The 26,803-nt window shown below is 41.5% G+C and overlaps 1 protein-coding gene across 6 annotated transcripts in view; it reads left to right on the top strand.

Moving 5' to 3' along the window:
• fmnl2a (formin-like 2a) overlaps positions 1-26,803 on the top strand; it is a 51,206-nt gene that overhangs the window by 4,676 nt on the left and 19,727 nt on the right. For all 6 annotated transcript variants that reach the window (XM_085385157.1, XM_085385158.1, XM_085385159.1 and 3 more), the window contains exons 2-6: positions 10,927-11,010; positions 14,172-14,252; positions 19,425-19,501; positions 24,361-24,444; positions 26,569-26,724. In XM_085385157.1, the coding sequence (XP_085241283.1) occupies positions 10,927-11,010; positions 14,172-14,252; positions 19,425-19,501; positions 24,361-24,444; positions 26,569-26,724 (482 nt within the window). The remainder of the gene's footprint in view (positions 1-10,926; positions 11,011-14,171; positions 14,253-19,424; positions 19,502-24,360; positions 24,445-26,568; positions 26,725-26,803) is intronic.

The following is a 26,803-nucleotide window of genomic DNA, read 5'->3' as shown; positions in this document are numbered from 1 at the left end:
TTTGCACGGTGTGTGATGTGAAAAGCTTTTCAAATATGAACTCGTGACTCAAATCATCTGAGCAGACTGCATCTGTGTGTAACCACACATGTAAAATTAACCTAGTTTCTACAGTAAAGATTTTGTGTAGCTGCACAAGTAATGTTGACTTGTGTTGTACAGGAACTGGTGTCACGGTGTTCTGTTAAACTACCCACTGAATGCTAGAAGATCCAGGAAGTCCAGGATCTTGGCACAGTCCACAAGATGAGTTAATGTGTCAATGCCATTAAATGGTCCTTCACTGGAGATTGTTTTAGCAAAAATGTTTCCAAGGTCAAGAATAAACTGTTAAGATCAATGCAAAATTCAGTGTTGTTAAAGTTTATCACCATATTATGTCTGTAGTTAATGATTTGTGTACATGTGCCAATCTAAATTATACTTAGAAGTCCCCACTTCTTGGCCGTTGTAATATCTTGTTGTTGTTTTTTTGTACTTATCGCATTTATCTCATTAAAATAGTTGAAAGTTTGTATTTAAGACCCAAAGAAATAATAGAAACTATAACCTTTGCCTGTGCTCAGTGAGCTAACCCTAACTTATACTGATGTAGTTTTAACTGCCTTCAGCTCCTTCAAAGCTGTAGTAAGTTAAATTTCAACCCACCTTCCTTAGATATGGTTGTTTGCTCTCACTGTGTGTGATTGTCATACAAGTGGCTTGCCTCTGGTGGAGTCTGCAGTTTCTACCAAATGAAAAGCTCCCAGTGAAGTGGCTCATTAGGCCAAGAACTGATCTCTGAAACAGACTTGAGCTAATAGTAATCTGAGGCCTCTGCTGTGATCGGACTGCCTGATTCACATGCAGCCTTGGCCTTCAGTCAGAAGGAGATTAAACCCAAATAATCTTTGTTTAGACGGCGCAGATTGTCATAGAGACATAAATAGGAATTTGTTTGTATGCCAAGGCTCTCTGCTTTCTATGACTCCTCATTGTTGCTGGTTCTTTTAAAGCATCTTTGCTCGCTTGTTGTCGTAGTATTGGTAACATAAGTCAACCACAGATGAGTTCCACATGATCATGAGTGAGCCCTCTTGATGTCTAATCTGCACGGCACAGTTCTGTCATGTCAGTGTGCTGCTGTTCAGTTAACCATGCACTTGCCAGATCCAGACAAAATTTCTGAACGGCATTTTTAACATGTTTCTTGGCTTATAAGTGCACAATAGCTGAAAGCACGTGAAATGATTACAGTCGGTCTTTGGGAGTCACATGTACAGTATTAGTCAGTCTATATGCTTCACACTGAACCAAAGGAAAATGACTCTGTAACAGGAATGCAGCCAAGGCCTCATGTCTGCTCTTCTGCCTCAGCTAACCACAGAGTTGACAATCAAATTAGATTGCACCCACATCCAGGAGACCGTCGAGTTGAATCTCTGAGTATCGTGCCTGCTGTCATGGAGACAGAGAAGTTCAGAGTCATTACTTGTTTAAATGCCATATGGGGGGGGACTGTAGCTTGGATGCTGTTGTTGCTCTTCTCAGTAGTCTGCCCAGATTACGTCTAAGCTGCTTTGTTTAAAGGCTGCGACGCACCACAATCTGCTGTTATTTCTGCTGTGAGGTACCGCATCTGAAATCCACTCCAGCAGATTAATCACAAGAGTAGCCCTCATGTTTAAATGAAGTCTAATCTGTCACATCGGCAGGTCCAGAGTGGGTTTTTACCTGGAAAACGCTTTCTGGTACTTCCCAGGGTAAGGTGTATCCAAAGTGCATTGGTGGTAATATGCAAATTGGCTTTTTGTTAGAATGTCATTCAAATGTGCGAAGACACTGAGCCCTGCATCTCACACAGTGCTACATGAAACCCAGGAAGTGACTAAGCTAAACCTCTTAGGTTTTTCCACGTTGACTCTTCTTCATTAATAAAATAGAACAGTGGGTTTTGTCTGTGGTGCAGAGGATGAGCAGTGGCTGAATCCCGTGCGTCAGGACCACCAGACAGAGCTGCTCTTTATTCTGTGTGAAGCCCAAGACGGAGCCTGGCACTGGACCCAGAGCCGGCAGGCCACGAGAGGCCTCCACACATACCCGTTTCTAAGCGTGTGTGTGTTTGTATCGGTTTCTGCTGTGCTGGATCCCCAGGATACTCACCCACCAATTAGCCAGAACAGCACTGAGGATGTTATGCTCAGGGAGCAATGAAATCCTGCAACCAACGCTCTGGCCTGTGAAATCTCAGAGGGGATGTGAGGTACTGCGGTGTGAAGCGATAATGTGCTGCTCAAGATCCCAAAGCATAGCCTGGAGGCATCTTGCCTGGCTGGCAGAGGCTCAGCTGATTATGTGAGAAAAAGTCTCTCAGCTGTGTGCAGTCACCACCCAGTTGAAACTACTGAGGGTCCAATCAGTATCGTTGGTCTAACTTCAGTTTTGACATGTGCACATTCGGGGGTTCGGTTTTCTACTCCACTATGTGGGTGGCACATAAACCCAAAGGAAATCATTGACTCTAGAATAATCTTTAAACCTGTCAGCTGGACTTTGTTTTGATTTTACTTTGCTTTTGTTTACCTGCTGAATCAAGTTTCAGTTGCGTGGTTGTGGACTAATAAAGCAGCCGAACACTTTGTTTGGCATCAATGAAATGTTGAATGCCAGCTAGCAACTGTGTTAAGAGGAAAAGAAAATGTCCCTGGGAGTTTTGACATCAGCCTGGAGTCATTGTTTAGACTTGGCCATCCATAGTTATATTTGGTGTAATTCTTCCTGCAGGTGTATGATGATGGAGTCTTAAAAAGACCAGTCTGATCCTTTCATGTGGGTAACAGTCCATTGCCAGGACCAGTCCAAAATTCACACAAAAGAGCAACAGAGTTGCAGCTCTTTTGAGAAGTGCATTATGGTCAGGATCTGTCCAGGCTCCAAGGTGGCAGCTGCACTAGAAAGACATTCTGCTTGGTCTGTCAAAGTTCTGCATAAGAGTGGGTGTTTTGTTGTGACCTCTTAAGAATTAGTTAATGTTAATGATGTTGAGTTTTATCTAAAACTTCCAGCAAATTCATCAGTTATTAGTGTCATTATGACAAGGATACACTTTATCCTCTGGGATTGACACTTGTCAATCCTGGGCCTTGAGCTTAATTTTTGTCCTCAGTTGTGATGTGATGTAACACTTTGTCTCAAAAGTTAGCTTTAACATTCTTTTTCAGGCTTTTATTTTAGTACGTTTTTATTATTTTATTCTTTGTGAGACATAAGCTGCTTTTGAAATGGCCACAGTAAAAAAGGCAGGTTCTGTCGGGTAGCAACTTGCCAGAATTAACATCTGCGGAGCAGAATGGGAGGTGCTGTTGAATTTGAATGGACTCCATTAGACCTGAAGACAATGTGGCAGTCTGCTGTTTCAGGTTTTATTGGACAGAAGATTTGCCTTTTACTCTAGACTCTTTACAAGTAGCTACAGAGAAGCACCAGCCTATCCGGGGTTATGATTTGGATTCAGTACCAACTCAAGCGCTTCCAGTAAATCTCAAAAACAGAGATAGGAAATTGGCAAGACATCAGTTTTGTTTCTTTCCTACAGTAGAAGCTTCAGATTGCTTTTTCGTTAAAAAAAAACACGTTACCAACAAATGGTAAATAATTTTATGCACCTATAAAATAAATCTATAATATATAATAATAGATTGAATCCTTCAAATTCAGGTGAGCAGGCAATTTTCCTCTCCTATGAAAATCTTGTATTAAGATGCTCACCATGGGACAGTTGAACAGGTTTGAATAATACCTGTGATCACTGACGCTGGTGTTCAGATGTTTCAGCTTTGAACAGTTTGATCCACACTGTTAAGTCTGCAGGCACCGTGTCCGTGTGCTCGACAGGGATGCCACTTGCAGCCCTTTTTTTATACCATAAAAGCAGCTCTGTGCTCAGTAATCATGTGGTTTCAAGCTCCCATGCAAAAGTGTACTTTTGTGGCGGGCACCTGCTGTTCAGAGTGCCTCTATCGTCTCGTTAGAAAAAGTGAGTGTACGGCTCTTTGGCGTTTGAGGGATGCCGGTTTAGACAGGGTGGGATTGGAGGGTCAAAATTTACAGGTGTGTTTGGGGGTTTTTTTGTGGGGGAGGTAATCATGATTCTGTCAGAAATGTTTGCACGCCTTCCAGAAGTGTCACAGAGCAGGAAAGTAATGTTTTAGCTGCAGTGCCACATAAAGGCGTTGAAACTGCAAACTAGGGGACAGTAATTCTTTCGAAGCAACGGTAAAGCTTCCTGGTTTTCCAGTGAAAATAAAGCGAAAGCACTCAGCTCTCAGGTTACGTCATGCCTGCCATCAGTGCGTGCGGGTGACATCATGGAAGCCATTTCAAAGGCTTTTTATTTTATCACTTTTTCTTGTGAAGTTTGTATGTAATCAGTTTCGTTATTGCATTTAACCTTTGAATTCCACTCTTGTGACTAATGAATAAGTGTGTATAACAGGATAAAAAACAACCCCCACCCACCCAAATGCACACATAAAACAGGATGCTGAATACTTTTACTTTATTACAGATCTAAATGCGACACAGTGACACAAATGTGGCCATCATTGTCACAGCTTACAGTTAGGCACTAAGCTGGTTGTATTTGTCAGGCTTGTGTTAATAAAGGACAAATTAAATGCTATTATTGAGCAGTAGTATTAAATCATCCGGCTTCTTTTTCATTTCATTGAAGATTTCCTGCCACAGGAGGAAGATTTAAAAGGTTCTTTTAAATATTATAATCCATGTAAACTAATTTTTCTCATCATTTTTAACTCAGCCGAGCCATTTTTTATTAACTGTTTTGAACAAACAACATTTCGGGTTCATATTCGCTCTGGAACGTGGACTCCACCTCAGTCCAGTCACTTTTGCAACCTCACAACATCTGGTCTGGCCAGAGCGCCTCTGTGTTCATGTATCACTTGTTTTATTTGGATAGCTTCCTGCTGTTCCACACCACCTCCATGATGTTTCCGGAATTTGGATAGCATCCAGCACTCAAGCCACAGTTTTTTTCCTTTCTTTTTAATCCACAACTTAAACATATTTTTGCAATATTTTGTGTATTTTACCCACAAAGTGTTATAGATTTTTTTTTCTGTGTCATGCTTTAAAATTGAACAAAGCTGTTGGGCTCCGATTTCAACATCGATCATTTGACTTCTTCTGCGTTTCGCTGCATTTGTGGCGAGGCTTGCTGAAGGCACTTTGATGGCATTGTGAGCAGCGTGGATAAAATGAGAATAGCGAGTACCCACTCTTGTTAGAGAGTGTGAAGCTGACAGATGGTCTGCTAAGTCCAGTATGTCATGTTATCGGTGAGCGCAGTGAGGTAAATGGATGAAATGTCGTTGGAATGTGTAAAACGAGAGGCAAAAACATTTGACTCACCGAGTGGTCAAGAGGCATTCTAGTGAACAGCTTCACAAACACAAACGCTACTGTCAGGTCAGGGGGGTCCTGGGGATTACAAAGCTAATCTGAGGACAGACAGGGGACACCTGTGCCCCCAAAGAACGCCAGGGATTACAGATCCACGCTGACACTCCATTATGAATATGACAGATTTCGATTCTGCCTGAGCTGCGGGGCTCCTCCGCTCCCCTGAAGGTTAACGTGAAAAGCAAGAAGTGAAGTGAATCATTTATTATGCAGTTTTGCCGTCACATATTAATACTCATAGGGATGGTGTTTTACAACTCACACTAGCCTGAAGCGCAGCATTAACCTCAATATAAATTTGTAAATGCCTCAGAAACAAAACACCCCAGCATTTGATGAAGCAAGCATTGGGAGAGACCAGTACAGCATCCAGTCATTTCCGTAGCGTTGAGCAATTTGAGGATTATTGCTCTGACTAGTTTTTAATAACTGATGCAATGTGAGGTTTTCTTGTTGTGGCACGCAGCGTGGCATCAGTCTGCTCATTTAAAAAGACAAGTGAGACGTTTTAGCGAAAAGCAATTGATTAGAGGTCGGAACGTGGCTTTGAATGATGCAAATTGGTTGTTTACAGCAGAAAGACGGGTCTTCTATTAAGGTCATTAGTTTCATTAATGCTGACAAAACAGTTATGCCGCATCTGTTGGTTTGAACACAGAGATTAAGTTCTTCTGGATTGTGGTGCGTTAGCAGGGAGAAGGTAGACGCAGAGGAAGAAAGAGGGGAGCGTGGGTTTGCTACCAACTCATGGCAACCCAAATCCTCAAGGAGAAACCAATCACTGCGCTGAAAGATATCTGAGAGGAGAGCTGGTGACAGTGAGGTGATGTACGGCACACTTTTGTCAGGTTCTGTCTCATGTTACTGTGTAGTAAACACAAGTAAACGCAGTGGAGCATGTTCTGAAAGTGGATGTTTTCTTTAATAGGTGGTCTACCAGGGTTTCTTGATTTTCCTAGTTGGATCGAGCTCTTTTGTTTGCATTCGCTCAAGCCAAAATTGCTTGGTATGTGAGATCACAGCAGGCAGCATGTGGAGTGATGATGTGAACATGTGGTTGTGGATTCTATCTGATGTAAAATTGGTGCTTTATCATTTTTTTTGTTGGCTGTCACAGAAAATTCAAGTGCTTCTCCTTAATCCCAGATCTATGTTTCAACTGCAGTTACCATCAAAGACGTTATGAAGTTTATAACTACTTTTATGTATACTTCACAGTATATGTTTTACTCCTAGTTTGTTCTGTGACACATTTGAAGACCTGCAGGGTGTTTTAAGAAAATGGAAATAAAAATGTGTGTTTTGTTTGTGTGTGTGTATGTTTGCACACCTAAAGGTGCAAAACACTACATTTTAGACACGTTCCAAAGCAAGTAGTTAGTTAGCCAGTTGTGTCAATATAGTTTAGATCTTGTAGCAGCATTACTGACTGAAGCAGGTCCTTCATGTGGGCTGTGTGTTTGCTTTTCTAGCCAGCTGTGCTGTGAAGGCTGTGCCTGAGCAGACCTCCTGGTAGGTAGTGGTGGTTGGTGGGCTTTGAGCCAGCAGTCTATTTTTACTTCTTTTATGACTTAAGCTGGATAATGATAGGATACGTGGGCTCTAATAAGTTCTAATGTGAGTTAAACATTGGCATAAAGTTATTAGTAGCAACTGTTAAAGTTGAGCTACACTAAAATTGGCCCCCTGTATCTGAGTAAATATGGCATAGTTTAGCACGACATACTGGCTCGTTGTCTCCACAGTACTGACAGTTATTAATGACCTGGATTCATGTTCAGGCTACAGCTTTGTTTCTAAAGGAACTCACTCAGTAACTGTACAGATGTGGGACAGCTGCTTTGGAGATGAAATGTGACTTTGGCAGCATGAAGGGAGGCTGGAGAGCATTGAAACCCCACATTTCACTGAGAGGGGATGGTCATCTAGCACAGTGAATTCCACTATTTTTTTTTTTCTCCCTCTTGTCGTTTGCGTTTTGTTGCCGTCTGGAGGGAGTCTCCGATGCTTTGTCAGGGTCTCCCAACAGGATTGTCTTGTTGACTAAGTCCCTTTCATTGTGCTTTTTTAGGATTTAAACTTCCTTGCAGCTGCACTGGTTGCACGCATCTGCTTTACCAATACTTAAAATGGCTTTGCCACCATTTTATATCAGATTATTATTAATTTTCAGCATGAATGAGTGCATCCTTTTAGCGTGTTTGCCTGTGTCTCAAATTTCTGTTATGCTTTACTGTTTTACTAACCAGTTAAATTTAGGTGCGTATTCGTCAGGGTGGTCTGCCATCAGGTGTTGGTTAAAAGCTGCCCAGCCCTCCTCAGCTGCACCCCATTAATAACACAGTTGCACAGATACCAGTGTGGTTGTAGACATGGGGTAACCCAGTGAGCTGAGTGCTTGTCACAGCTCATTAGCAGTGGGATGAAATGAAGGCTGGTAGAAGTGGTCTTTTGCTTTAGTTGGAGCCTCACCAAGCAGTTCAGTGCACCCACAGCGACTCAGCAAACCACCCAAACCACCCAAGCACCCAGGCCAAAGGTACTCTTAATTCCAAACAAAACAAGGTAGACGTTTAGAAGTAAAAGTCTACCCTCCTTCAGGTTTCTCTCTCCAAAATGTAAAAGCACTTCTGTGTGTAACATAGTAAACCCGCTGGTGGTTTTCTGTCACTTAATGTGACCGTCCGCTCAGGCGTCAGATTGTATTTTAATGTGTTTAGGGAAGACGAATGGATACAAAGCCTAGTCATCTGGTCAGCAGCCAGAATGAGTCAATAGAACCCTTATGACTCCCAATTCCCTGCAGTCAGCACAGCAGCGATCATTCGACTCAAAGCTTCGGCAGAATACTAATTCAATTTCCTTTAGTTAAATATCTACAGGCTACAACCTGAGTTTTTACCATATCCATTAGCCACCCCTATTTTTTTTTTACTATTTTGCCAGGAAAATGAGAAAGGGGTGAACAATTTATATAAGAGTGTATAACAGTATATAAGAGAAAATAGTTTGTGCAATTCTAGCAAGTTTGAAAGTCAATATCTAGTATGACCACATTTATTCTTCAACACTGCCTGAACTATCTTACACAAGCTTTCTTGTAATTTATTTAAGTCATCTTCAGGAATAGTTCTCCAGGCTTCTTAAAAGACATTCAGAGCTTTGGATGTTGGCTGCCTTTCGTTCCATTTGTCACCAAGATGATTACAGGTTGTTTCAGTAATGTTGAGGTCCATGGTTTGGGGAGGCCAATCCACGGCTGATAGTGTTTGACTCCGTGTTTGTTCTATCCATGCGGGGTTTCACTGCACTGACACTGTTTGGGATCAATGTTAGGCTGAAAAATCAAAAGCTTTCCAGATGATGATACTTGGTGGATCAGACTCTGAGGATACTTTTCTATGTTCATATTTCCATCAGTTTTCAGAAGATCCCCAACACTGCTGGCTGAAGTCTGTCTTCTAGGAGGCAAAACAAAAAAAATAATAGGTGGTGCAAGTAGGGCTGTTGTTTCATTTTACGCTATTGTTTGTTTCGTGGTGTCGCAAAATAAACTCTTTACGGCAATGTTTTTTCATCGTTTTGATGGTCACTGTAGTGGCTATATTCATTTCTTAAAGTTCTCTCTTTCTCTTATATTTTATATAACCACACTACAGACGGACAAGCCCCTGTTTTTAAGCGTTGTGGTTAGCAACAACGACGGTAACACCATCGCGTGTTCCACATAAACCTTTCACAATAAAGCTCAAGATCCTGTTGAGACTTTTCAAAATAAACCGAATCACGTGAAAGAGCAGATTATTTACGGATGAGAAGTAAAAAAGAGCCGCCGGGTGCTAATAAATAAACCTTAGACTCAAACGTTAGAACAAGGAAAAGTAGAAGCTGAGTGCGGTACCCGCTCTGATAGATGATGCAGCCCAACCAGTGTGGATGGGAAAAACAACCTCAACTCTAATGGTTATGTTTTCTAATTTTTTCCCCTGCTCTTTGCTGAATGGCTCTCTCTCACACATCTGTATTGTGCATCTGTATTATTGTGTATTCTCTATGACCGAAAGCTGCAGAAACACTCAGTTTAGCTATACACCTCTATGCTATTTTTGTGCTCTTAATGTGTTTCTGTTTTATTTCTATAAGAATAGCTGGTTAACCAGTATCCAGCTGGGTCGCACTTGTGTTTCCATGTTCTTTGCGCAGCATACTGGGAGCGCTAGATAATTGTTTGTAGCCTTTCTAAATCCACACGAGGGTGTGGTGAATAATGCTGGAAAGTGCAACATTTTGGACAGCTGCAGAGGTGTTCGTACATGAAGCAGATGTCGATAAAGTAAAACCGGATAAAGAGAAAGAGTTGTGCAAGAGTTGTGTTTTTTTGCACGATCTAAGCTTATTTTCAGTCTTAATGTGTTCGCCAACACATGGGTCACATTAGGTGTGACTGAACAACAGGCTCTTCACAGGAAATCACTTGCTTAACCTCATCAAAGAGGAACAGCTTTAAAAAAAAGTTTCAAAGCAAAATACTGAAAGATGTTCAGAGCATCCACCTTTACTTCAGACTCACTTCTGTACTTACGCCTTCGTTTCTTGTCCTGGGATAACTGGCTGAAGAGTCATAGCAGTAACTTAGAAAGCAGGGTTAGATGTTTACCTGTCCTGCCTCAGCAGATTTCTGTATCTGGCAAGACAGATAAACCATCAGCTGTTTGGTTAGTGGAAGACTTGATATTTTATTTGTAGACTGATGGCAAAAATCTTGTAAGGAATGTAAAAAAAATTCTACTTAGCAACAGGCTCAAACTAACACACACACACACACACACACACACACACACACACACACACACACACACACACACATATTAGTTGGAAAACAAATTCATGGTCAGATTTCCTTAATCATAGAAAATCTTTTTCTGTGCGCTGTTTGTCCAATCTTGTTTACAGAACAGAATATTTTCTTCTTAACAGAGTGGAACTTTTTGTGTTTCCTTCTAAACTTTCCTTTTGTTTTCTGTTTATATATTGTGGCCCATTTTTGTAAAACCTCTAAGACGCCTTAGGGAGGGGTCAGTTTCATTTACAGCTGGATTATCCCAAATGAACAGGAGGGAAGAGCACATGTAAACATTTTTGGCGACCTTTCCCTAATGATCCTCACTCACACTTTGGCTAATGTAACTCTTCTGTTGCCTGCTCATTGCTATGTTTAGCAACGAGAGAGCCCGTAACCAGCTGTTAGGTCAGAGGTCCATTAAGCTTGCAATCTCTTAATTACTCTCTTTGGGAGCCACGGACACCCTGATGTTGTTGGTGCAGAGTATAGTGTATAGATGCTTGCATCTTACCAATGATGACAGGTTTCTTAGTTTGATTTTATGTTTGGGATTAATGATGGTATTTATTCATTACATTGATCATCGTTTTGATTAACTGGGACCTTTCTCTCTCTTTCAGAACTCAATGAATCTTCCTCCAGACAAAGCGCGGCTCTTGCGACAGTATGACAATGAGAAGAAGTGGGAACTGATCTGTGATCAGGTGAGCATCAGCCACTCATCTAAATGATGTGATCCGATGTAGCTGCTGCATAAGTCACATTTAATTGATTGTAGCTGCTTAATTACTAAATCATTTTAAATGCTGAAAACATCTGGGTAAGGTTCACACAGAATGATGTTATATGTGCTGTCTGGACTGTCAGCTGAGCGTGTAATCTAGGAGAAGGTCCCACCCCACTGTGTGTCGTGACCGCAACACTCATGCTCCATTGCCTTGCCTTTATCCAGTAAGCCTTTTGCCATCTTTACACGCCACCCTGGCTTCCTTGGTCAAGTGGGTTAAGTGGCACAGCAGGGAGCGCACATCACTTAGCTAGTTGAAAAAACTCAGCCTCTTATTGGCGTCAGTGCTGCGTGTAGGAAATAACAGAGGGTGCACGTTGTGCAATGAGCTGTGGTCTGAGCGCTCTACTCAGTCCGCAACCTCTGTGCCAGAAAGTTTTTCTGCCTCCTTGAACAGAGGAGAAAAACAGAGACAAGATCAAGACCACCACCCACCAAAAACTGTATTGATAGTTACTGACCCTGAGAGGAACTGTAACAGAGAGAAACCACCAGACTGCTGACCAGCAGTCAGAGATCTTCATGGGGCTGACTGCAAACTGTCACAGTTGAAGTAAAAATAGTCGCTTTCATTGAAGCTAAACGTTGCCCGGTGATTTTTGCTGACAGTCTTGGCTTCTCGATGGTCACGCACAGAAGAAGGGAACATGCTCGCCACAGTTCATGTTCATAATAAACGTTTTATATTGTGAATTTAAAGTTTCTTATCCTTTCTGTGAGGATGGGAACCTTGAGACAGACCGCTTTGAGCTGGAAAACTATGGTGGAAATTTTTCCAGCCAGAAAATCGGTTCTGAAAGGAAACTAATTTTCAGCGCAGGAAAGTTACAGCAATGAATTTGTGTGGTACTGAAATTAGCAAGGAAAAAACCACAGTAAATTCATCTAAATATAGATTTACTATGGTAATGCTTTTAATCCTGTCAGATATAACATCTAGTTATATAATTCTCTCTTATGAGAAAGGTTACATTTGGAAAACCAAATTTAGAAGCTTAACCTGCTCAGACAATAAAGGTGGACATCAGTCATTTGAAAGTATGCTCCATCTCTTTCCTACACTTTGTTTGGTATTAGGTTGAAGTTATAGAATGAAATAATGCATTTTCCTCAGTTTTACTGTTGACATCAAAGAATATTGCTAACCCAGTTCTTCCAGTTCTTTATTCATTTTTTGTTTTCAAAATAAACCTATACCCATGACACTGCAGGCAGCTGTGGGACTAAGTTACTTTCTGTGTCATAGCTACAGTGAAGCCCTTAATGTAACCATGGCAACAGAGAGAAGCAGAGACGACAGGTACACACCCCCTCTGGAAAACAGCCCTTGCGGATGAAATATTAAATGTTTTCTTTCCAGCAATTATGAGGATTTATGAAATATTGATAAATTGTTGAGGTTGTTCTTGAGGTGAACGCAAGGTTAAAACATCCCGAGTACAAAGAGGGAGATCGGCACGATCAACTCTTCCCAGTCGAATGCTGTGGTTGTGATCTATTTCTAGCCATCGGAGCGTTGTACAGAGGCGTAGTTCATATAGATGAGTCGCTGTGAGAGTACAACAACTGGTTGGCAACTCTAATTTTAAAAGGTTTCTCAGATGTAGAGCAGGAAGTAAAGATCACTGCTCAAACTTAACTTAAACCTGCTATTCTGGACTCTTCATTGCCACGTAGCATGTTGAAACCCGCTTATATTCCTCTACATACCAAACATATTTGCTCACTGTGATTTCACCGGTCTTTATAAATTCACACTTTTATATTTGTGAGGTATTTACACACCTCACAGGTCTTTGCGCTCGTCATGATTTGCACCGTACCGTTCGCTCGTTATTTTGCAGACTCTCCAGCTCGAGCTTCCAAGCTTTAGAGCTGTCCGCCTGCGTGTTGCTGTCTGCTGAGAGCCGGCTCTTTTTCCTGACAGCTCTCTCGTCTTTCCTGTTTTTATGCGACAGACCCTGTGGCAGTGACAAATGTGATGTTGTCGATCCGTTCTCTGTATCTGTGTGCGGAGGGTGGACACCTTTCCAGGATGTGATTCATGACAAAAGCGGCACAGCAAATACTGTGCTGATGAAGCTGACAGTTTGAAGTTGTTTGCATAAAAGCATGTGATATGGATGGCTTTTGGTTACCAGTGAGGGAGGTTTGCAAGTGTATGTGTTCCAGTAATTCGCACACATGTACGGCCAACCTGTAACTGTCGCTGACCTTTAACGAGATCAGAATCACTGTATCCTGTTACATTTGTTTGAAGAGATATGGCTGTCCGTTAGAGGAAAGCCACTGGGAGATCAAGTTCTTGTCACTGCCTGCTAAATTCTCGCTCCTCTTTTTGGGGAATCTGACGCTGGACAGTAACTTTCTTTCTTTTTTCTTTTTAAATATTCTTGCTAGTAAGTGAAACGAGCCGCCGATCTATATCACCTCCCGATCTATAAATCTATACAAGATCAGAGCATTCAAAATTAGGAAGAACACTGGAGAAATGTGACCGCACTGCATGAAGAACACATTTTCCTTTCTGTGATATGGCCTGCAGTCTCAAACTGATGCAGTGTGGGCTACGATGCGGCACTCAGCCTGATCCAAACGCTCTTTCCTGCTCAACACAGTGATCCAAATCCAGCACTAATCTGCTGTATCGTATATATTTAGAGCATCGTATATAATGGTCTGGCGTCAAAAGTCTTGCTGGTTGAACTTGGGAGACTTAAACATTCATGTAGCCAGGTGTGGCCACAGTTCTCAGGCAGGCAGCTCTTTACAGCACGCTGAAATTAATGAAAAGATCATCAGTGAAATTTGTTTTGCATATAAAGGCTGGTTGCTGTTTACTAGCCATGAGTTCAGACTTGTGAGGCTGTGGTGTGTGTGTCTGTGTGTGTGCAGTCATCTGAATGAACAAAGTGGCTCTGTCAAACAAAACTGTGAAACTGTGAATATAACTTCCACTATTGTTACACGAGAACTGTCCAGATGTTTAGCTTCTGCCCTGTGCTCTTGTTCTCCTCTTCCTCTCGTCTTGTTTCCTCCCACCCCTGCTCATTTCAGTATTTTTGTTCCTTTTTACAGGAGCGATTCCAAGTGAAAAACCCGCCTCACACGTACCTCCAAAAGCTGAGGAGTTATCTAGATCCAGCGGTCACAAGAAAGGTGAGTGGCCTTGCTAAAACATGCTTCCCTGTTCCACTGGCCGTTTCAGCGCTGTGGCTTTTCCTTCCCCTCTGACCCCTCTATCTCTTGTCCAGGATATCTCTACAACTGAGGAAAAATTGTGCACATGAGTTCTGGAGGAGACAACCTGGGAACTAGTTGCAAAACGGGCATCAGAGTGACTTAGATAGAAAGGAGACAGTTGTTTATCTGGAACCGCCCGGGTTTGAGAAAACCACTGGCCACTGCTGTTCTGTGGCTGAGGGCATGCTCTGCACTCACCATGCACTGCCAGAAAGAGCAATGGAGAAATAAAAGTTTGAAACAAGCTACTTGAATGCAGAGCGACGCAGTCACATGAAGCGCTGCACTCACATCACCTTGTAGCATAGCAGGGACTAACTGAAGAGATCAGGAGCGTCCCAGCAACATGATAAAGATGGTCTTATGTCATCTGAGCAGCCAGTTCTGGCTGTTTTCCTGGCAGCTTGGAAGGGAGAAGGGAGTAAAAGGAGGAGCTTCGTGAAGACAAGTATCAGCCAGCTCTTAGGGGTTTGCCAAAATGAAGTCTTTTTGGCCTTGCTGAGCGAGCTGTGGGGGGAAGGTTGGGAGACCAGCGTCTGTGATAAACAAATTAACCAGAAGACTCTGCCAGAATAACAACAAATCGCTGAATAATTCAATTTGGATTGACTGGAGTTAAGATGTTAAAGCACAACTGGTTAGCTAGAGCAGCACAAACAAAAGCTGTGATGACTAAGGTTAAAAGAGGAGCAGAAATGTTTTATTGGTGCAAGAAAATACCCCAGACAGCACATTCTCTGTGTGTAGCCAAAATCAGCGTTATTAATGGGTACAGTGAGGAGTGACTCCTAATGGTAAATTATGCAGCTTAGTCAGGAATGAAAGAGTAGCTTCAATAATCTTTAAAGAGAAAGAACATAAAATTAATGCGATAAAAGTTTTCTCTGCACATACTGCGTCTCCTAGTACACCTAAATTGTTGAAATGCTGACAGTTCAATAATACGAGGCTCTCACAGAATTTTAAGAGCATTTTGAATGCTAGTTTAATTTACAACCACTCAGGTTAAGACTGACTGGTGATGGTGGCTTAGGCTGCAAAATATATGCTTTTCAATGATAAGTTCAGCAGTTTGACTCCTAGTTCTCGGCCTTGCCAGGCTGGGACTTTGTTTGCTTTTTGGCACAAAGAACTGCATTTGCAGCATGTTAGATGGTGACGATAAAGAGCTAACTAGGCTGATCTGGAGTATCGACCGTCACAGAGACTGCTTCACCTATCTGGATAATGTAATGCCTGAGAGATTGCACTTAAAGATCTGATAAAGGCAGAAAGCACAAAGAAAGTGACGCATGTCAAAGGAGACATGATAGACAAAACACTGAAAGGCTGTGTCAGTGGTAGAGGTGCAGGTTTGTTGACAGCTAGTATAAATCTGCCTCGGTAACTGACACCGACTGTGAAACTATAGATGGAGAAGTACTCCTCTTCCCTTCCTTCACACATGCTGCTGAAGTTTTCACACATGAATGCCTAGTATGAGGTAGTTACTGGCTATCACTGTGTTTAATTTTCACATTTCTTATCTCATAAGAGAACCGGAAGAATATTTTCAGGTGTGTAATAAATCTGTTTAGCTGTAGTTGCTAGGAAATGCATAAGCCTGGTTCTGGCTGAAGGTAACAAAATCCACCTACAAGCACTTTTTAAGCTCTCAAATTAACTTTTTTTTTTATCCGCCTAAAGCTGAGGTGTCAAAAACAATGTTGTTGATTGAGCTTTAGTGGTGCTAGTAGGTGTAATTGTAAGCAAGGCTGAGCTGTCCACCTCCTGGTTGCAGCTTTAAATTTGGTGTCTCAACTTTCTCCTCCAAATCTCCCGTAAAATTTGACTAAGCAAATTTTCCACAGTGCCATACTTTTTTTTTTTTTTTTTTTTTTTTGCCATACTTGAAGGAGTTGGTGTCTAAACACTCAGCACACTCGTTGTTGGTTCAAGTCGCATCCTCCTTCTTTTCTCTTTATCTTAAAGTCATCTGTGTCTACATGACTAACTGATCTATATTAAACCCCTTTAAATAAAACAAAGCTCTCTTTATTTATTTACCATCATATTTTTACCGATTAGTCTCATAGGCTGAGTGGGCCATGTGGGATTTTGGAAAGTCTTTGCCTGTTCTTTGCCCTGATCGGAAACCTCAAGTGGTCAGGCACAGGGGAATCAAATGAAAACAGAAAGTGAGTCGGGTAATGGCGAGGGAGGGAACAAGAAATAGTGAATAATAGAGCGGGTTAAAGGGGTAGGTGGGGGGGATTTGAAAGAGATGGACAGTGAATGAGAGAGTGAGAGACAAAAAAAGCATGAGAGAGTGTGGAGGAAAAGAAAGAGTTATGGGCTTCTTTCTACATTCCTGCACCATCCCCCTTTTCTTCAAGCTCAAACAATTGCCACTTTGTGCCACTGTGAGAGAGCTGGAGGTCATTGCCTCTGCTTTTCCATAGGCAGGCTCCGGTGCATTCCTCGAGGCAGCTCTCAACCAATAGGCAGCCAAGGAGGAAGAGCTGCAGTCCAACTAGTCCCCAAGAATGTATCAGCTATTGATTTGTTTCCAGGATGAGCCCTCCTGAGCTCACACTTCCCTAAAAACTCCCTTTTTTACCCTCCCTTCTCTACGGTTTCAGTGCTTTCCATGCGCTTGCTTTCCCCTTTCACTTCTCCCTCCGCGTCTCCTCCTTTTTCTCATTTCCCCTCGTGTCGTCTTCGCCCTCCCTCCCCACTGTCTGCTCCTCTCTCTTCCTGCTTTCTCCGTGTTGCAGCTGGTAGCACTTAAAGTGTGGAGTGCGGGGTGTTTGGTGGGGGCTCCGAGAGCCTGCGCAGTTCTCCCAAAATTTGCTCGGCTTTCCACACAAGCGCACAAACGACTCCTCCCTAATAAAAACACTCTGTTTCTCATCTCCTCATGTTCCAGACACACGCCGCCTAAGCCCAAAGACACAGGTCATAGCTATGGGAACAGCTCTTGTGAATGTTAATAATAGGTTAACGTGGGACTGAGCTTCGTTTCCCCCCCTGATACAAACGCATCATGGAAAGTGACTAGGCCCTCCAACCCTCGATGGACTTCTCTTCTCTTCTCTTCTCTTCTCTTCTCTTCTCTTTTCAACCACAGCTATCGGCCCAAGATGACCATATTAGGGATATCCACTCTCAGTGACATCATATGGAGAACAGCAGAAAAAACTGTATTTGCTTTAGTCTCATGAGGATTGCCTGCACTTCCGCTGACCTCGTTATTTGAAACAATGGCAATGTTTAGTATATTGTATATATACAGCAGGAAAAACAGGACAACACTAATGCAGAACTATCTTCTATTTAACTTGAATATAAAACAGCATGAAAAGTCTACAGTAGAATTTACAGTATCCTGTTTTGTCAGGAAAAAATACCTAAACGATTACACGGCTAACTATTAGCATGAATATACCTGAGTGTTATAAGACCGGGGGTTAAAGTGGGATTTGGCTGGTGTGGGTACCGTAATATCCAGTGTAGCAATGCAGAGTAAAATACGATCACTTAGAAATAAGACATATAAAAAACTGGCTTGTGAGCTGCACTGGGTTTGTTTTTTCTGCATACAGGATGTGATCAGCTGACCTGCGCAGCTGCTGTGTGCTCTTTGTGGATTTGACTGAATTCAACGACCCTCGATGTAACCAAACATCGGCCATAAACACCCCATTTTGCCCTATAACAGTCCAATACGCTGCATTAGTGCAAAATTCATCACAATACTGGAAACGAACTAGTTTAACATGCACTAAACTGCAGATCATGCTCATGCAATGTTTAAATAATACAAAAGTTATATACTTTAAATTGTTTTTTTAAGTCATTCAACTTAAGTAAGTTCGATCCAATAACTGATTAAAAAAAGATATTTAAAGCAACATTTATAATCTACCCAAACTTGAATTTCCAGTATATCAAATTTTCCTTGCTGAGCAGTCCTTATTTTCTTATCTTCCTCTCCTGTCCTTTATTTTTTTAATATCTTTCTCCATCTCTTAGAGCAAATGCTAACATTTTCTCCTCCCTCTAAAACTTTAACTTGCAGTCACACGTTTGTGTTTGGTGATATTTCACGAGCTCTTTCCAACACTGGAAATTGCCTGAGTTCAAGCACCGCTCCGATTACACTCTTCTGAAGTTTTTATTAACAAGACGGCAACGGGATATGAGATGGTGTTTTCACCTTTTGACACACTGTGTTTCAAACTCCAGTGCCAGTGCTCTATTATACAATCAATTTTCTCCCCTCCTCTCCTCCTCACTCCTCTGATGTAACACTTTTACTCTCCCCCTCTCTGTCCCGCTCTCTGATCAGGGATCCTCCCCGCCCTCCTGTTGCACTGTGAGGCTGTTTGATCATCACTGGTCACTCACTTCTCTTGTTTTGTTCCTGTGATTGTATAACAGCCTGAAGGGCCTTTTTGTTTTTGGTTTTGCAGAACACCTCCCGTTAGAGGATGAAAGAAAAGAGGAACCCGCTCATCTTCTCTGTTCTCTCGTTTCTCTTTCCCTCACTAGTTAGTTCACAGCTTCCTGCGTGCTGTCTTCTGTCTGTAGCCACAGTAACAGGGTTGAGAATGTGTGTGTGTGTGTGTGTTTATGTAGCTGCTACTGCTCCTGGCCAGGCTTGAGAGGTAGCCAATTAGGTGACTTGATTTTATCATGCTACTTCCAGGAGGGATTATTGCTATTTACAGAACCAACATGAGCAAACAGAAACAACATAAGTGGATAAAAAAAAAAAAAAAAAAAATCCAACTCATGCACTTTCACAGTTTCCAATGACTCAGCTGGCCTTCTTGTTTAGCCTCTTTATTGGTTACTGGCAAATAAAAGCATCATTTAGAAACCTATGGGAACAGCTCCATCTCCTCTTTCATTCTTTTATTTTGTAATCAGTGTGCAGGCTGCCTGCTTTTATATCTAAATGCCAATGTGGTTCCTTCTGTCTGTTTGTCTGACCTTTCTGTCAGAAACAAAGCTTTCTCCAGCCAAAATATCTCTGTGCTACCACATGTTGATTTACAGGAGTATGATGAAACTTTACCTCCCCCACTTTCTTTCCTCCTTCAGAAATTCAGACGACGAGTACAGGAGTCCACCCAGGTCCTGAGAGAACTGGAAATTTCGTTACGGACCAATCATATAGGGTGAGTCACTGCAGAAAGTGCGCGAGGCTTGTGTAGCGTTGCATGTCCGCGACCTGCCTATATTAGATTTAAGGGGAAAAGTCTGGCATTCCAGACACCCGGAGACGCAGACACTGACACTAACCACCACCATCCCCCATTCCTATCTGTGCTCTGACCTAATATTACATCGAAAGCCATGTGGCGACGAAGAAAAGATGAATCAGTTGATTGTTTCGGGCAGCTGACACATGAACGGCGTCTGGAGGGGAAACACATTTCTCTTGCAATAGTTGCTCGCTAGTCTGCGATTCTGGAGACGTATTGATACGGTTGCTAAAGAGATACTGATGTTGTAACAGATAAAACAATGATGCATTCATCTGCATTTTCTGGTATTCCAGGGTAACAAGCCTCGACTGGCTGCAGCTGTTATTGATTCAGTGCTGTATGTTTAGCCTTGAGGAAAGATCAATATCTCGGTGAGAGTCATACAAGGTCTCAGTGTTTTGTCTTGCTGAAGATCACAGGGCTCGAGTCACTAACTAGAGACCCTGTATGAGGATAACGATGGCCTGCTCGACATTAATGAGTCCCACTGGATTCTGGGACATGTTGGATTCAGGAGACTTCTATTACTACTTAAATAAATGAAGATGGTACAAACATTTAGAGAGAGACATAAAAAAAATTACAGTTTAATTTTCTTTTGCTTGTCAGCTAAGCAGAAAATATTCTTTGCTTGGTTAAAAGAATTAAGAGGTTATTACTGCAGTACTAGAGAAACAAATAGCAACCAAAGCAAGGGTTAGAGACTCTTGTAATTAGGTATAATCATACAAATCCCCTTTGGGGTTGCACCAGGAAAGGCATCTGGTGTAAATCTGTCAACTCAAACATGCAGCGCTACCTGGTGTGGCGACCCCTTGTGGCAAGGAAGCAGCCGAAAGCAGCTATCCTTTGAAATGTTCATACTTTAAAGGGAGCGGTTCAAGAGCACTGCTTCCTCTTTGAAAATATTAGCATAAAGCGAGTGTAAATGATAGTTGGTTATTGCTGATGGCTTAAAGTTTGGAAGAGGACAAAATGTGTAAAAAATATGCAGAGCTAGAGCGGACCCACTCTTCTGCACAATAGAACACACAGACCTGAATTTGAATGGAGCTCAAAGTTTTTCTTTTAAAGACACAGATTCCCAGTCGCTTTGCTTTCCTATTAAAAACGTTCACCTGTGGATTGTTTTTTGTGTCTGATTGAATTAGACTGCAGAGAAAATACAAGAATTTCACTCACAAACACAGGAGAGCAGACTTTTTGGATGGTTTGTTAGTACCATTACCTGCACAGCAAGCCATGCTATCTGTCAGATAATTACATAGTAAAAAGCATCAGCACAACAAACATGTTTGAAAGGTCCATTTTAAAAGAGTAGGCGACCACGTGCCGCGTGGCTGCAGTGCAGCGACCCGCGGTTTGAATATGCGCCTCGGTCATTTGCTATATGTCCCCTCCCTTCTCCGAACTTTACTGTCTTCTGCATTTCTGCAATAGTCAAAAATGACAACAAATCTTTAAGATAATAAAGAAAAAAAAGAGTACATTTCCTTGACTCCAGTTTGTTGAGGTGAGGCCTTGCAGTCAGCTTGCAGCACCTGCGCGTCACCCAAAAGTGGTATCTAAGTCTCTAATAATGCACTACTTTAAGCCTTAATAAAATTTAAATGGGTTACACTATAAATACACCACCATTTACATGTTATTACATAGTAAAATATGCGATAGAGACCAAAACTAGTATTGTGGGCTTCAATGGAGAATGATTCACGGCTGTGCTTAAGAGATGTGAATATTTTTAGTATAACCTTGTGGAAAACCTGTGCTGCTTGTGAATGAGGCACCTGGATTTACTGTACGAGTAATGAAAGTTAGCAACTCAAAGCAGAATGGTGGGTTGGATGGTCACAGAAGACATGGACACCCTGTCGAGGATTGGATGAAGCAACCCTGAGAACATCCGCTGCCCACAGGCTGTTGTAACAGCAACAATACTCTATATCCTAAACTACATCTCTCAGTCTCTCTGGTTTTCTCTTTTCCTGCCTCCCACACACATATTGTTTTAGTTCAGTGTGTCCATGTCAGCGACACTCACGTAAGTTATCTCATGTGTCTGACAACGCTGTCTCTCACACTCCTACACGCTGTTTACACAATAGTCAAATTCTGCTCTTCAAACCAAAAATACGTTCCAACCACAGCCAGAGACGATGTCCGCCTTCAGAGCTGAAGCTATGTTTACAAGGATAAAGTTATTTTAGAAACCTTATTGTTGGTAACTAGATTACACAAATAGTCTCACTAATCTAGATTAAACAATGAGGCGGTACCATAATAGCAAAAGGACAGGGAAAGGGAGATTGGGAGGGTAGAAGCGACTGATGATGTTGGAACACAGTGTCAGAGGTTAACAGATATTAATTATGCAGGCTGTGTATAATAGACAGATTGTCCCTTTATAAGCACTGCTGATGTGAGCCTGCTTCTGACTTGGTCACCAACATGCAGTGAATGGAGGATTGTTAGTTAGGGTCCTTTGGTAATAATTACTATGAGACCACACCCCCGAGCCTACTTAAACCACCACCGACCCCACTAGGCACTAGTTCACTGGACAATCTTGTTAGTCTTTTTCAGTCCCATGTAGTTACACCACAGGGGAGCTAATAAAGAAGCAGCTAGTGGATTTTTAAAGCAGTTTAGCTTTCATCAGCGCACTACCACTCTGAAGCCTGCCTGTGTCATTATGTGTATGCCCTACAAATTTACTTAATCGCTGAGCAATCAGCCCCATCGAAGCAGTTGTGGGACCAATAAAACGAAACGGCACCTCCACAAGACGCGATTAAATAAAGATCCTCTGTGATTCAGCTAACAGTGCTTATAAATACGAAAGGAGAGCAGCACATACCAAAGGTGGTGGGAGCTTTCCTGTGAAAAGCTCAGCTTTTCTGTGCAGAATGAAAACTAGAAAGCAGGCAAAGCGCTGGATGGGTGGCCCACTGTAGTGGCTGTAAGGAAAGCGATAAAGGGCTTTTGATCATTCTTCAGCTTTGTCTTTATCAGTGTGTGTGAGCGATAGAGAAATAAATACATAAAAGATTAATAATGAGTTTCTATTTGCGTGTTTGTGAACACGTTTGTTTCTCTGAGCCAGGAAGCTTTGAAATGGTCAATGCAATTCTTCTCTGCAAAGGAGGAGAGACAGGGTGAATAATCTGAAAACATCTACCGAGGCCAGGTTACAGCCCGGGAAGAATGTTTAGAAAAAACTAATTGCACATAATGTGTTATACGTAATGTTCGGGACAAAGATTTGATTTCTAATATGAGGCACAAAGAGATGTTGTTGCAAATGAGTAAAGCCAAAATTAGGCAGAAAAACCCAAATAAATCTATCAGGGAGCAACACCAAAACACCTGAAAGACCACAGCTAAAATGCATGATGACAGAATTATTTCCATGGTTAAAAAAAGAACCTTTACAACATCTAACCAAGTCAAGGACACTCTCGAGGACGTAGGCGTATCATTGTCAAGGCCTGCAATCAAGAGACGCATTCATGAATGGAAATATAGTATATAGTTTGTGTTGTAAACCACTGATTATACTCCAGAGGAGGAAGGTCAGATTAGACTTTGCAAGGAAACATCTAAAAGAGCCTTCAGAGTTCAGAAAAATAATTATTCGGACAGATAAAACAAGGTTAACCAACAAGTTTGTATCAGAATGACAGCAAGAGAAAAGTGTGGAGGAAGAGAGAACAGATATCACATCTAATATGGTGGAGGCAGTGTTATGCAATTATGGGCGTGTATGGCTGCCAGTGGAACCAGGCCACTAGTGCTTCGTGATGATATGACTGCTGATAGAAGAAGCAGGATGAACTCTGAAGTGCACAGAACTAAACTCTGCTCAGATTCAGCCAAATGCTGCAAAACAGCTCAGACTTTTTTGTACCAGACAGATTATTTTTCAATGGTCAGTTGGCTGATCTCAACCGAACAGAGCATGCTTTTCCATTACTAAGTACTGAATGCAGAGAGACCCACAGACAAGCATCAACTGAAGGTGGCTTCAATTAAGGATCTCAAGGGAGGAAATGCAGAATTTGGTGGTGAATTCTAGACTTCAGACAGACACTGGGTGTCTGTCTGAAGTATTTATTTGGTACCCGGGTTGGGTTTTTTTTTTTTGCATTTTTTAAACGATTACATAATCAGTGTGATATTTTTTTTCTCATACTGAAACCTGAAAGAATTGCACAAAAATTGTATTTTTGAAGCAATAAATGGAAAAAAAATGCCAGATGTAGTAAAATTATACAAATAAAACTCATATATGCAAATTAATATTGTCATAAGGTTCAATAAAATATTTGAATTTTCTGGCAATTATTTAATGGTTCAGGCTTTAAATGGTTAAAAAGAGTCTTCACATTTATGTTAGTCTTTCCCATTAATTTTAAACCTTTGAAAATTGGGTGAATGAAAATGGGTGTAATATTTGTAAGACCCCTTGAATTAAAGCCCAAAGTCTGCACTTCAATCACGTACTGATTCTTTGATTTACAACCCACTGTGTGCAGAGGCAAAACTACAAAAAATGTGTTTTTGTGCTAAACATTATGGAGAGCACTGGATAATAAACATTTTTAAAATACCGTGTACTCTTAAAAGCAATGTATTACTCTCCCTTTCCATCTTTCTATTTTACAGTTTAGGCTCACAACTGTCCTGCTTTAACTTGCCTAATTTGTAATTGTCAATTAATTTAACACATTTGAAGTGTTTTTGGTTTAATAGTTTACACTTCTCGTCAGGTGGGTACGAGAATTCCTAAATGAAGAGAACAAAGGCCTGGATGTGCTGGTGGACTATCTTTCTTTCGCACAGTATGCTGTCACGTAAGTCTCCAGCAGCTCTTTCTCCTTGCACCACAATGGTCTATATGCAGAACTCATAATCAACACAACGATGCTATTCTGCACAACCGCTGATGCATCTCCACACAGGGCCAGCACCACCGTCGCTGCTGCCCGGTTGTCAGAAACACTGAGTCACTCGACGCCCAGTGCTGACACATAGGCACTGTGTGTTATGCTAACCATATGCTTCTATTCATGGATTGACAGTGTGGTTATTAGTCACTCACAGAGTCGCTGTTCAGGCCCAGAGTGCCACACAGTTAAATTTTTAATTCACCACTCCACTTCACCATATGTTATTATAGTCTGTCGAAATTATGAATGGTTAGCCGTAAAATTGTGTTTACACAGTACCACTGCAGCAGCAAATTAAAGTCAAAGGACCAGTCTAAAAACTGAAATAGATCATAAAAGGTATGATTTAACAAGCAGCTTTCCATAGTTTGTGCCAACTACAACAAAACATGAGCTTTTTTCTAATATACAGGATCATGTCTAACACGAAAACCCTTTAAAACATTTGTTACCTTTTTTTAAACATGGAGTTGAACACTTTTTTACTTTTAAAAGAATTAGCCTCATATATAATTATAATTAGCCCTAATATATAAGATAATAAGATTGCATATGTTATGTTTGGATATGTTATAGGCAGAAGCAGGGTTTGTGGTTTACTAATGGATTCCTCATCTGTTATCGGTTGGTCAGTGTGGCTTTTTTAAAAATCTGCTGGCTAGCCTAGCATCATTCGATTAGCTTAGCAAGAGTCTGGCTAATTATCAGCATTTTTCACTTCCTATTAATGCCACTGCTTCAAAATTTACTGCATGTTTTCCTTGCTGTAGTCCTCAGTGAATTTACACCCACATCTAGAAAAAAATATATTTTTGTTTTAGGAATGCTTATGACTACATGTACATTGCTCATAACATGATAGCAATATGCTAATTCATACACTTTGCAGAGCATAGTTCCAATGTGCCACTTCTGTGGCACTTACATGGTTAAACAAAAGTGCCTTCTGTGGCACTTTTGTTTAACCATGTAAGCATGGTTAAACAAATTTAAAAAAAAAAAAGTGTGTATCAGACACGATGTATTGATTTGGTTGTAGTAGTAGGAAATAACTACTTCATGCTACAGTCACACCAAGGAAATTTTTTTTTTCCTAAAACGGACTTTTTGACGTGAAAGCGCATATTGCTCCTCTCAATAAGCAGCGGGTGCTGCGGTGGGCACCTCGCCCGTGCCAAAGCGCTCACAGGCAGAGGATAGTCCTCCCCCAGCTGCTATCAGGGCAGGGCTCCCGCACTGACTGTAACGCAGTCAGTTCTTCTTTTACCGTTATGTTGTTTTGTGGACCACAACGTTTAAAACTACTTATGAACACACACAAAGTAACTCCACCAGAGTGCCTGTTTCGGGTCACTTTTGACGGTCCAAGCCCGGATGAAGGAGCAGGGTTGGAATTGTGACATTAAAAAAACAATAATTGCTAAAATAAATTTAATTTGTAGTTCTAAATAAATTCTAAATGCATTTAAGACGGTTTTTTTTTTTACTGACTTTATGTCTCTTCCACGATGTTATTTCTCTCTCCAACAGCGTAGGTTACAATTACATTAGCATGACCAATTATGCAAATTAGGCGATGACATCATTCAGCGACTTATAGCGACTTTTAGGACAACCAATAGCGATTTTCCTTACTGGGGAGTTGGCAACACTGAAACTCACAAATCAGTTGCTGTCTACATGCAGAAAAATTCACATTAAAATTTACATTCAGAGTCCAGCCATAACCTTGTAATTTCGAAGCAAAAATTCCTCCCCAAATGACTTAGCTGCTACAGGATGGTGTTTAACTACAAAATGACACAGGAACAACCAGAATACAACTAGTTGGCAGCCAGTTAAGTTGAGTCATTATTGCTAACAGATGCTTTGCAGAGAACTTGCACTTATCGGCACAGACTGATTCAGATTGATTGCATTGCATTGGCATTGCAGTCTTATAAATTAGACGACCTGTTGTTCACAGCCTGTAAACAGCATCAGATGTAAAGCAATCCGAGTAAATGCAGATGTTCCTTGTTACAACAGTTTCGATGGCGAGTGCCTGGAGAACAACCCAGAGGCTGCGATGGATAAGTCTAAGCCCTGGAGCCGCTCTATAGAAGACCTCCATGGAGGAAGCACCCTACCATCTCCCATCACTGGGAACGGTATCACCCGAGTCGGGCGACATTCCACGTTACGGTACAGCACACACACGAACTGCCCTCTCTGGCTGACGAAATGACTAGCCAAGGGAATCGTGATTATTTTGAGAACTCAC

This window comes from Rhamphochromis longiceps, linkage group LG16, assembly GCF_057381845.1.
Source record: "Rhamphochromis longiceps isolate RC_006_pf linkage group LG16, R_longiceps_female_GT1.1, whole genome shotgun sequence".
Taxonomy (NCBI): domain Eukaryota; kingdom Metazoa; phylum Chordata; class Actinopteri; order Cichliformes; family Cichlidae; genus Rhamphochromis; species Rhamphochromis longiceps.
The sequence above is the reverse complement of the archived record's forward strand: the minus strand, read 5'-3'. Positions and strand labels throughout refer to the sequence as shown.